Raw genomic sequence first — 10,544 nt, 5'->3', positions numbered from 1 at the left:
CTTTCAAGGGGCCATGGTGGGGGCCTCAGGGCAGGCTGGTGGAAGAGGACCGCTGGGTGAGGCTTGGCTGGGACCCTCAAGGACAGCGCCCCCTCACTCCTAGCCCCAGCTGCTGGCCTTGGCTGCAGCCTGGGGGAGCTGATTACAGGCTCTCTGTGGGTGGGGAAGAAACAGGCTGCTCTCTGGGTGGTCAGAGGACAAGGCCAGGCTGGGGGAGGCGAGGCTGTGGGGCGGGGACCAATATCACTGGGGCCAGGCCACTCCCAGCCGTGTGCACCTCATAACTGCTAGAAAGATGTGGAGAATGGTCAGGTGCAGTGGCTCATGCCTGTAATCCCAGCACTTTGGGAGGCCAAGGCAGGAGGATCACTTGAGGTCAGGAGTTTGAGACCAGCCTGGCCAACATGGCGAAACGCTGTCTCTACTAAAAATACAAAAATTAGCTTGGTGCGCTGGCATATGCCTGTAATGCCGGCTACTCGGGAGGCTGAGGCAGAATTGCTTAAAACTGGGTGACGGAGGTTGCAGTGAGCTGAGATCATGCCAGTGCACTTCAGCCTGGGTGACAGAGCAAGACTCCGTTGCAAAAAAAAAAAAAAAAAAGAAAGATGGGGAGAGAGATACCCAGAGAGCACCCAATGTGGTAGAAAGGGGGAGGCCCCTGCCGGGGGTCAAGCAAGACCCGAATTCCAGCCCAGGTTCTCTCCTGCCTCTGGTCAAGCATCCTTCCCTCTCTCAGCCTGTTTCACTGCTTGGTAAAATAAAGCCATGAGACCCCCTAGGCACAAAGCTGGGGCCAAGCAGATGCTGAACTAATAAACCTTGATCTGTTCTGGGTCCCCATCAGCCTCTGCTCACCCAGAAGGGACCGCCGTGCTGGGGAGGCAGAGCTTCCAACGGGACACCCCCAGCCCTGTGTGTCAGGCGTCTTAAGAAGACCTGGCTCTTCTTGGTCTCCTGTGACTGGGCAAGTCTAGAGTCCTCTCTTTGTGACTCAGTTTTCTTTTTCCTTTTTTTTTTTTTGAGATGGAGTCTCACTCTGTCCCCCTGGCTGGAGTGCAGTGGTGTGATCTTGGCTCACTGCAATCTCTGCTCCTGGATTCAAGTGATCCTCCTGCCTCAGCCTCCCGAGTAGCTGGGATTACAGGCATGCGCCACCACACACAGCTAATTTTTGTATTTAGTAGAGATGGGGTTTCATCACATTGGGCAAGCTGGTCTCGAACTCCCGACCTCAAGTGATCCGCCTGCCCCAGTTTACCAAAGTGCCTGGATTTCCAGGCATGAGCCACTGCGCCTGGCCTCTGTGTCTGTTTTCTTATTTGTACAGTAAAAAAAAAGCAACAAAATTCTGAACACTGTTGGGCTTGGAAGATGCCTGCTGTCTTCCCTCCTACCACCCAGAAAATGCAGGATTATTATTTTTCAATTGACTATTTCATTTCTTCAAAATGGTGAAGACAGTAGCAAAGACTTGGCTGTGTATGGTGGCTCACACCTGTAATCCCAGCATTTTGGAAGGCCGAGGAGGGAGGACCACTTGAGTTCTAGATGAGCCTGGGCAACATAGCAAGACTCCCGTCTATACAGTTAAAATTTTAAAATGGCTGGGTGTGGTGGCTCATGCCTATAATCCCAGCACTGTGGGAGGCTAAGGCAGGCGGATCGCTTGAGGTCAGGAGTTGGAGACCAGCCTGGCCAACATGGCAAAACCCCACCTCTACTAAAAAAAAAAAAAATACAAGGCCGGGCACGGTGGCTCATGCCTGTAATCCCAGCACTTTGGGAGGCCGAGGCGGATGGATCACGAGGTCAAGAGATCGAGACCATCTTGGTCAACATGGTGAAACCCCGTCTCTACTAAAAATACAAAAAAATTAGCTGGACAGAGTGGCACGTGCCTGTAATCCCAGCTACTCTGGAGGCTGAGTCTGGAGACTTGCTTGAACCCAGGAGTCTGAAGTTGCAGGGAGCCCAGATGGAGTCACCGCACTCTAGCGTGGGCAATAGAGCGAAACTCTGGCTCAAAAATAAACTCAAATAAAATAAACAAAAAAAAATTAAGAAATTAAAAAGAGCCGGGCAAGGTCATGCCTGTAGTCCCAGCTACTCGGGAGGCTGAGGCAGGAGGATCGCTTGAGCCCAGGAGTATTGGCATCAATATGGTGACCTCCTGGGAGCGGGGGACCATCAGGTTGCCTAAGGAGGGGTGAACTGGCCCAGGTCGGAAGTGGAGCACGTCAAAACTCCCGTGCTGATCAGTAGTGGGATCGCGCCTGTGAATAGCCACTGCACTCCAGCCTGAGCAACATAGCGAGACCCCGTCTCTTTAAAAACAAAATAAATTAAAAAAAAAAAAAAAAAAGATTCAGGTACAACCTTAAGACTGAACATGAAAAAAAAATTAAATAAAATAAGAAAGAAAAAAATAAAAAAGAAAGACTCCTTGCCCAGTGCTCCCTCTGGGGGAGGTACATCCAAGGCCCTAGCCCTGGGAGAAAGGCCTTGGCACTAACCCCACCCTTGACCTTCTTCCTGGGCGGTCCTGAAGAATGTTCTGTCCCTTCTCCAAGGCCCCCAGCTGGGGCGGCCCAGCAGCCTATAAAGCGAGTCCCCGCTTGGCCCAGGCGCCACCCACCACCATGGATCCCCGACTGCCTGCCTGGGCGCTGGTGCTGCTGGGCCCCGCCCTGGTGTTCGCGTTGGGCCCCGCGCCCACCCCAGAGATGCGTGAGAAACTGTGCGGCCACCACTTCGTGCGCGCGCTGGTGCGCGTGTGCGGGGGCCCCCTCTGGTCCACGGAGGCCAGGAGGCCTGTGGCAGCCGGCGACGGTGAGTGGGGACCGGCGGGGGCAGCGCTCTGGGAAGCCGAGGTGGAGCAGGTGAAGGCAGACGCAGGTGCACACGGGGAGGGCAGGTGGGCGGGCTTGCAAGCGTGTGCCCGGCGCTCACCTGCTGGCTGCGTGCACAGATCGTGGGTCCCCACTGGCGTGTGTGCGTGCGCGCGCATGTGAAAGTCTCCAGGGGCATGAGTCCCCTGTGGGACCAGAAACAGAGTGAGGCAGGAGAGGTAGGCTCTTGCAAGTAGGTGGTGAGATCCTGTCTCAAAATTTCTATATTTTGATCTTCATGAATTTTTGCGCTAATTTTGCTTCTTGTTTTTGTTTTTTGAGACAGAGTCTCACTCTGCTGCCCAGGATGGAGGTCAGTGATGCGATCACGGCTCACTGCAAGCTCAAACGATCCTCCTGCCTCATTCTCTGGAGTAGCTGGAATACAGGTGCTGCCACCACGCCCAGCAAACTTTTTTTCTTCTTTGCAGAGAAGGAGTCTCACTGTGTTGCCTGATCTGGTCTCAAACTCCTGGGCTCAAGTGATCCTCCCACCTTGACCTTCCAAAGTGTTGGAAATAGAGATGAGTCACTGTGTCCAGCCTTAAAAGTATTTAGGCTGGGCACGGTGGCTCACGCCTGGAATCCCAGCACTTTGGAAGGCCGAGGTGGGTGGATCACGAGGTCAGGAGATCGAGACCATCCTAGCCATGGTGAAACCCCGTCTCTACTAAAAATACAAAGAATTAGCCGGGCTTGGTGGTGGGTGCCTGTAGTCTCAGCTACTCAGGAGGCTGAGGCAGGGGAATGGCTTGAACCTGGGAGTAGGGGTGAGATTGCACCATTGCACTCCAGCCTGGCAGCAGAGCAAGACTCTGACTCAAAATAAATAAATAAAAGTATTGATTTTGAAAAGGTTTTTATTTTATTTATTTTGAGACAGAGTCTTGCTCCGTCACCCAAGCCAGAGTGCAGTGGCACGATCTCTGCTCACTGCAACCTCTGCCTCCTGAGTTCAAGTGATTTTCCTGCCTCAGCCTCTGGAGTAGCTGGGACTACAGGTACGTGCCACTGCACCCAGCTAATTTTTGTATTTTGTTTGTTTGAGGTGGCGTCTTGCTCTGTCACTTAGGCTGAAGTGCAATGGCATGAGATCAGCTTACTGCAACTTCCACCTCCTGAGTTCAACCAGTTCTCCTGCCTCAACCTCCCAACTAGCTAGGACTACAGGCACCTGCCAGCATGCTCAGCTGATTTTTTTTTTTTTTTTGTACTTTTAGTAGAGACAAGATTTCACTATGATGGCCAGGCTGATCTTGAACTCCTGAACCTAAGTGATCTGCCCGCCTTAGCCTCCTAAAGTGTTGGGATTGCATGTGTGAGCCACCGTGCCTAGCCTTTCTACAAGTATTTAAAATTTGGTTTTAAAAGTATTGCATTAAAATATTTAGCTTGCTGGACATGGTGGCTCTTGCCTGTAATCCCTGCTATTCAGGAGGCTGAGGAGGGAGGATCACTTGAAGCCAGGAGTTTGAGACCAGCCTGGGCAATATAAGACTCAGCCTGAGACAGAGACCCCCCTGTCCCAAAGAAAGAAAACATAATATTATTAATATCTATATTTTTTGAGACAGCTCGCTCTATCACCCAGGCTGGAGTGCAGTGGCGCAATCTCGGCTCATTGCAGCCTCCACCTCCCAGGCTCAAGCGATCCTCCCACCTCAGCCTCCAGAGTAGGTGGGATTATAGACACACCACATCTGGCTAACTTTTGTATATTAGTAGTGATGGGGGTTTCACCATATTGCCTAGGCTGGTCTCCTGAGCTCAGGCAATCCGCCCGTCTCACCCTCCCAAGGGCCTGGGATTTCACATCTGGCCACCAAGTACTTTTTTTTCCCTTTCCTTATGAAGTTGAGAGCTTTCACCTTTTCACTCAAAGGAAGCCCTTGGTGTCTTCTCTGTAATATCTGAGTCGCGCTTTGAGGCCATGATGAAGTAAAAGAAGTACTTGAACGGGGCGCTGAGATAACACTGCAGTTCATCTGGTCACCAAGACGGCTGCTAAGTAACTAACAGGGATGGGCAGGGAGCACTAACAGTGTGGCTATGGCAGACAAAGCAGACTCACGTCCCCTTTGACAGTGTGAGATTTCACAGCGCTACTCAGAACAGCACACAACTGAAAACTTATGAAACCACGAGCAATGGCTCACGCCTATAATCCCAGCACTTTGGGAGGCCAAGGTGGGCAGATCACCTGAGGTCAGGAGTTCGAGACCAGCCTGGCCAACACAGTGAAACCCCGTTCCTACTAAAAATACAAAATTAACCAGGTGTGGTAGTGTGTGCCTGTAATCCCAGCTACTCAGGAGGCTGAGGCACAAGAATCTCTTGAACCCGGGAGGTGGAGGTTGCAGTGAGCCGAGATCGAGATTGCTCCATTGCACTGCAAATTCCACCTCCTTTTTTGAGATTCTGTCTCAAAAAAATAAATAAATAAGCCAGTTGCAGTGGCTTAAGCCTATAATCCCAGCACTTTGGGAGGCCGAGTGGGGGGGGCGGGTCACCTGAAGTTGGGAGTTTGAGACCAGCCTGACCAACAAGGAGAAACCTCATCTCTGCTAAAAATACAAAATTAGCTGGCATGGTGGCATATGCCTCTAATCCCAGCTACTCGGGAGGCTGAGGCAGGAGAATCGCTTGAACCCGGGAGGCAGAGGTTGCAGTGAGCTAAGATCACGCCATTGCACTCCAGCCTGGGCAATAAGAGCAAAACTCCATCTCAAAAAAGAAAAAATACAAAATTAGCTGGGCGTGCTGTGGCGCACCTGTAATCCCAGCTATGTGGGAGGCTGAGGCAGGAGAACCACTTGAACCTGGGAGGTGGAGGTTGCAGTGAGCAGAGATTATGCCACTGCACTCCAGCCTGGGTGACAAGAGTGAAACTCTGAAAAAAAATCCCGATGGCTTTGTGCCTTATTCTGCCCACCCTAGTCCTGGCCCTGGTGAAGGTATATAAGACAGCTTTGTGCAGATGTGTTAAAGTGTGTCCACATGCCTCTAGGAGCCACTCTGATGAGGGGGGTAGGGATCCAGAGGAGGGGGGCTACCAGGGTGTGTCCACGTAGTGGTGTGTGTACGTCTGTGGGTCCACCATGCATGCGTGGGTGACCAAGAAGTGGACCCACAGACGCACGCACACCCCTGCATCTCTCAGTGCCATGAGGAGTCTGTGGGTGGGTCTCTGACCTGCTCTGGGTGCCTCACGGACCCTTGGACTTATTGAGGAAACTGACACCATCTGCAGCTCCAAGATCCCTGATATTCCTTGGGCAGGGCTTGGGGTACACAGGTGGCATATGGGGGTGCATGCAGCTGGGGACGTGAGTGTGGACATGAGTTGAGTGGATGTGATGATTAACCACGTGCCTGGCATACAGTAGGTGTTTAATAAGTGCTCACTTGTTTTTTTTGAGGAGTTTCATTCTTGAAGCCCAGGCTGGAGTGCAGTGGTGCAATCCCAGCTGCCTGCAACCTCCACCTCTGGGGTTCAAGCGATTCTCCTACCTCAGCCTCCTGAGTAGCTGGGATTGCAGGCTCTTGATACCACGCCTGGCTAATTTTTATTTTTTTCAAGATGGAGTCTTGCTCTGTCTCCCCAGGTTGGAGTACAGTGGTGCGATCTTGGCTCGCTGCAACCTCCACCTCCCAGGTTCAAGGAATTCTCCTGGCTTAGCCTCCTGAGTAGCTGGCACTACAGGCACGCGCCACCACACCTGGCTGATTTTTTTGTATTGTTAGTTGAGACAGGGTTTCACCGTGTTAGCCAGGATGGCCTCGATCTCCTGACCTCATGATCCACCTACCTCAGCCTCCCAAAGTGCTGGGATTACAGATGTGAGCCACCTTGCCGGGCCTAATTTTTGTATTTTTTAGTAGAGACAGGGTTTTACCATGTTGGTCAGGCTGGTCTTGAACTCCTGACCTTAAGTGATCTTCGCACTCAGCCTCCCCAAGTGCTGGGATTACAGGCGTGAGCCACCATGCTCACTTTTTATTTGCATGCATGATGAGTGTTCCGTGGGTCAGTCAGTGGGACGTGAGTGTGTGGATTTGTGCACATGCAGCAGGGGGTGTGGTGTCCTCTGTGGTCCTGGTTCTGGCTGAGTTCTGCTCTGTGCCCAGGTGAACTGCTGCAGTGGCTGGAGAGACGACATCTACTCTATGGACTGGTGGCCAACAGTGAGCCTGCGCCGGGAGGACCTGGACTGCAGCCCATGCCCCAGACTTCTCACCATCATCGCCACCGCCGTGCAGCTGCCAGCAACCCTGCACGCTACTGTTGCCTCAGTGGCTGTAGCCAACAAGACCTGCTGACCCTCTGTCCCTGATGATTCCTCCTTGGGTGCAGCCTCAGAGTGGCCTAAGGCCCCGAGGGGTCTGGTCTGCTGAGCTCCTAAGACCACACAGCACCATAAAGTCCCACATCTGCAGGAACATCGTTGATTACCTCCGGGGACGAGATGCTCACTATCTACCCCACACCAATGCCACCTGCAGCCTGTGGCGTCAACTGTAGAATAAATCATACCGTAGCTCTGGCCTGGGGGATCCCCGCTTTCACAGATGCTGGACACTGAGAGCCAAATGTCCTCACTCCGGAGGAGCCTGATGCTCTGCTCCCTGCATGTGTAACACCCCTTCCTGCTGTCTCCTAGTAAATAAACAACGCGAAGCAGCTTTCTGCATTTTCCATAGAAAATCCTCAGTTAGTCCCATGTGGGCTTGTCCCCTAGCAGCCACAGACCCACGGGCACTTCCAGGAGTGTGATATCTGGAGAGGCACTGCTATGCAAAGTGGGGAAACTGAGGCCCAGGGAGACGGCTGCTTGCCAAGGTCAGACGGGGTGGGAAGGGTTAAGTGTTGGACTTGAGCCAAGGTCTCTACCAAGGCCCATGGGAATCCTGAGCCCTGAGGACCTAGAATGGTAGACACTAGACACAAATGTCTGAAAATGATCGTGGCAAAACACAGTGATTGGCGTTTGAGGCAGGGTCTCGCTCTGTTGCCCAGGCTGGTCCGGAACCCCTGGTCTCAAGTGATTCATCTGCCTTGGCCTCCCAAAGTGCTGGGATTACAGGTTTGAGCCACCCACCCGCTCATTTTTTGTTGAGACAGAATCTCACTCTGTCACCCAGGCTGGAGTGCAGTGGAATGATCTCAGCTCACTGCAACCTTCCTGTCCCAGGTTAAAGTGATTCTCCAGCCTCTACCTTTCAGGTTCAAGCAATTCTCGTGCCTCAGCCTCCTGAGTAGTTGGGATTACAGGCACGTGACAAAATACCCTGCTAATTTTTGTATTTTTAGTAGAGATGGGGTTTTACCATGTTGGTCAGGCTGGTCTCAAACTCCTGACCTCAGGTGATCCACCTGCGTCTGACTCCCAAAGTGCTGGGATTACAGGCGCGAGTCACCGTGCCCGGCCTCATTTTATTTTTGAAACAAGGTCTCCCTCTCATCTGGGCTGCAGTGCAGTGGCATGGTCCTGGCTCACTGCAACCTCAACCTCCCAGGCTCAAGTGGTCCTCCCATATCAGCTTTCCAAGTAGCTAGGGCCACAGGTGGGCACCACCATATCTGGCTTTTTTTTTTTCCTGTAGAGATAGGGTCTTGCTGTGTTGCCCAGGCTGCTCTTGAACTCCTGGGCTCAAGTGATCCTCCCACCTTGGCCTCCCAAAGCCCTGGAATCATAGGCATGAGCCATTGTGTCCGGCCCTATTGCCTCATGTAAATTCTGCTAAGGCTGGTGCAGTGGCTTATGTCTTAATCCCAACACTTTGGGAGGTTGAGGCAGGTGGATCCCTTGAGGCCAGGAGTTCGAGGCCAGCCTGGCCAACATGGTGAAAACCTGTCTGTACCAAAAATACAAATATTAGCTGGGCATGGTGGTACATGCTTATAATCCCAGCAACTCGGGAGGCCTGAGGCATGAGAATCACTTGAATTTAGGAGGCAGAGATTACAGTGAGCTGAGATCACACCACTGTACTACAGGCTGGGCAACAGAGTGAGACTCTGTCTCAAAAATAAAATCAAGGCCAGGCGCGGTGGCTCATGCCTATAATCCCAGCACTTTGGGAGGCCAAGGCGGGTGGATCACCTGAGGTCAGGAGTTTGAGACCAGCCTGGCCGGCATGGTGAAACCCCATCTCTAATAAAAGTACAAAGATTAGCCAGGTGTGGTGGCAGGTGCCTGTAATCCCAGCTACTCAGGAGGCTGAGGCAGGGGAATCACTTGAACCCAGGAAGTGAAGGTTGCAGTGAGCCAGCCGAGATTGCGCCACTACACTCCGACCTGGGCAACAGAGCGAGACTCCATCTCAGTAAAATAAAATAATAAAATCTTCTGCTGAAAACTGTTTGCTCTCTGGAACCTCCCATTTGATCATTTTCAGGTTTGTTTCCTCTCTTTAAGTTGGGTATCAGCTGGAGGAGCACAGGGCAAGGCATGCAGCACACAGTAGGTGCACGATAAATACTTGAGGAGAGGAGGAAAGGCTGAGCTTGCGAGATCAGCAGATCCGAAGTTCCAATCAGGGCAGGTAAGCCTGGTGAGGAGAGGGAGGCTGCTGGTGGCTGGGATGGGATTCCGAGGTAGCAGTGAGCCGAGGTCATGCCCTTGCTGAAAGCAGGAGGCTGAGGTGGGCCCAGTGACCAATCCAGCCAAGAGCATCTCACCCCTTTACCTCCCACTCCTGAGTTTGCCGACAAGCTGGAAGCAAGAATCCATCTTTGGCTGGCCAGGCACTGTGGCCTGTAATCCCAGCACTTTAGGAGACCACGGCAGGTGAATCGCTTGAGGTTAGGAGTTTGAGACCAGCCTGGGCAACATGGTGAAACCCCGTCTCTGTCAAAAACACAAAAATTAGCTGAGCGTGGTGGCACATACCTGTGACCTCTAATCCCAGATATTCGGGAGGCTGAGCAGGAGAATCGCTTGAACCCAGGAAGCGGAGGTTGCCATGAGCTGAGATTGTGCCACTACACTCCCACCTGGGTGACAGAGCAAGATTCTGTCTCAGAAAAAAAAGAAAAATCTGTCTTTGGGGATATGAGCCGAAAGCAATAGGGAGCTGTGAAGGGTGTCTGAGCAGGGGTGGGTGGGATGAGGTCAGATCAACCTGACAGAAGCTCCTGCAGTCTTTGCCTCACCCACACCATGTTTTGTTTCCATTTTCTGGAGACAAAGTCTCACTCTGTTGCTGCCCAGATTAGAGTGCTCACTGCAGCCTCCAACTCCTGGGCTCAAGTGATCCTCCTGCCTCAGTCTCCCGAGTAGCTGGGACTACAGGTGTGTGAGTACTACCAAGCCCAGCTAATTTTTTATTTTATATAGAGACGAGATACGGGACTCCCAGGCTCAAGTGATTCTCCCACTTTTGCCTCCCAATGTGCTGGAACTACAGCTGTGAGCCACTGCCCCATGCCTTGTTTTTTTTTGTTTTGTTTTTTGAGACAGAGTCTCACCCTGTCTCCAGACTGCAGTGCAATGGTGCGATCTCGACTCACTTCAACCTCCGCCTCCTGAGTTCAGGCCATTCTCCTGCCTCAGCCTCTCGAGTAGCTGGGACTACAGGCACGCACCACCATGCCCAGCTAATTTTTGTATTTTCAGTAGAGACGGGGTTTCACCTTGTTGACCAGGATGG

The 10,544-nt window shown here is 52.3% G+C and overlaps 1 protein-coding gene across 2 annotated transcripts; it reads left to right on the top strand.

Moving 5' to 3' along the window:
• The first annotated feature begins 2,629 nt into the window (after positions 1-2,629).
• On the top strand, positions 2,630-7,574 carry INSL3 (insulin like 3). Of its 2 annotated transcripts, XM_078361795.1 has the most exons (3): positions 2,630-2,832; positions 3,178-3,204; positions 7,020-7,574. In XM_078361795.1, exons 1-3 carry the CDS (start codon positions 2,643-2,645, stop codon positions 7,223-7,225), a joined length of 423 nt encoding a protein of 140 aa, XP_078217921.1. In that variant the 5' UTR covers positions 2,630-2,642; the 3' UTR covers positions 7,226-7,574. The 2 variants fall into 2 exon arrangements, with proteins under 2 accessions (XP_078217921.1, XP_017823698.1); XM_017968209.3 differs by lacking the exon at positions 3,178-3,204.
• Positions 7,575-10,544: the final 2,970 nt, after the last annotated feature.

The sequence above is a fragment of the Callithrix jacchus genome, chromosome 22 (assembly GCF_049354715.1).
Source record: "Callithrix jacchus isolate 240 chromosome 22, calJac240_pri, whole genome shotgun sequence".
Lineage (NCBI taxonomy): Eukaryota > Metazoa > Chordata > Mammalia > Primates > Cebidae > Callithrix > Callithrix jacchus.
The sequence above is the reverse complement of the archived record's forward strand: the minus strand, read 5'-3'. Positions and strand labels throughout refer to the sequence as shown.

Excerpts from the sequence above, each read along its gene's own strand:
- INSL3 (XM_078361795.1), top strand. The coding sequence starts at position 2,643 with ATGGATCCCCGACTGCCTGCCTGGGCGCTGGTGCTGCTGGGCCCCGCC. Across the intron at positions 2,833-3,177 it reads GCCTGTGGCAGCCGGCGACG|AGTCTCACTCTGCTGCCCAG; the intron begins GTGAGTGGGGAC and ends TTTTTGAGACAG. Across the intron at positions 3,205-7,019 it reads CTCTGCTGCCCAGGATGGAG|GTGAACTGCTGCAGTGGCTG; the intron begins GTCAGTGATGCG and ends CTCTGTGCCCAG.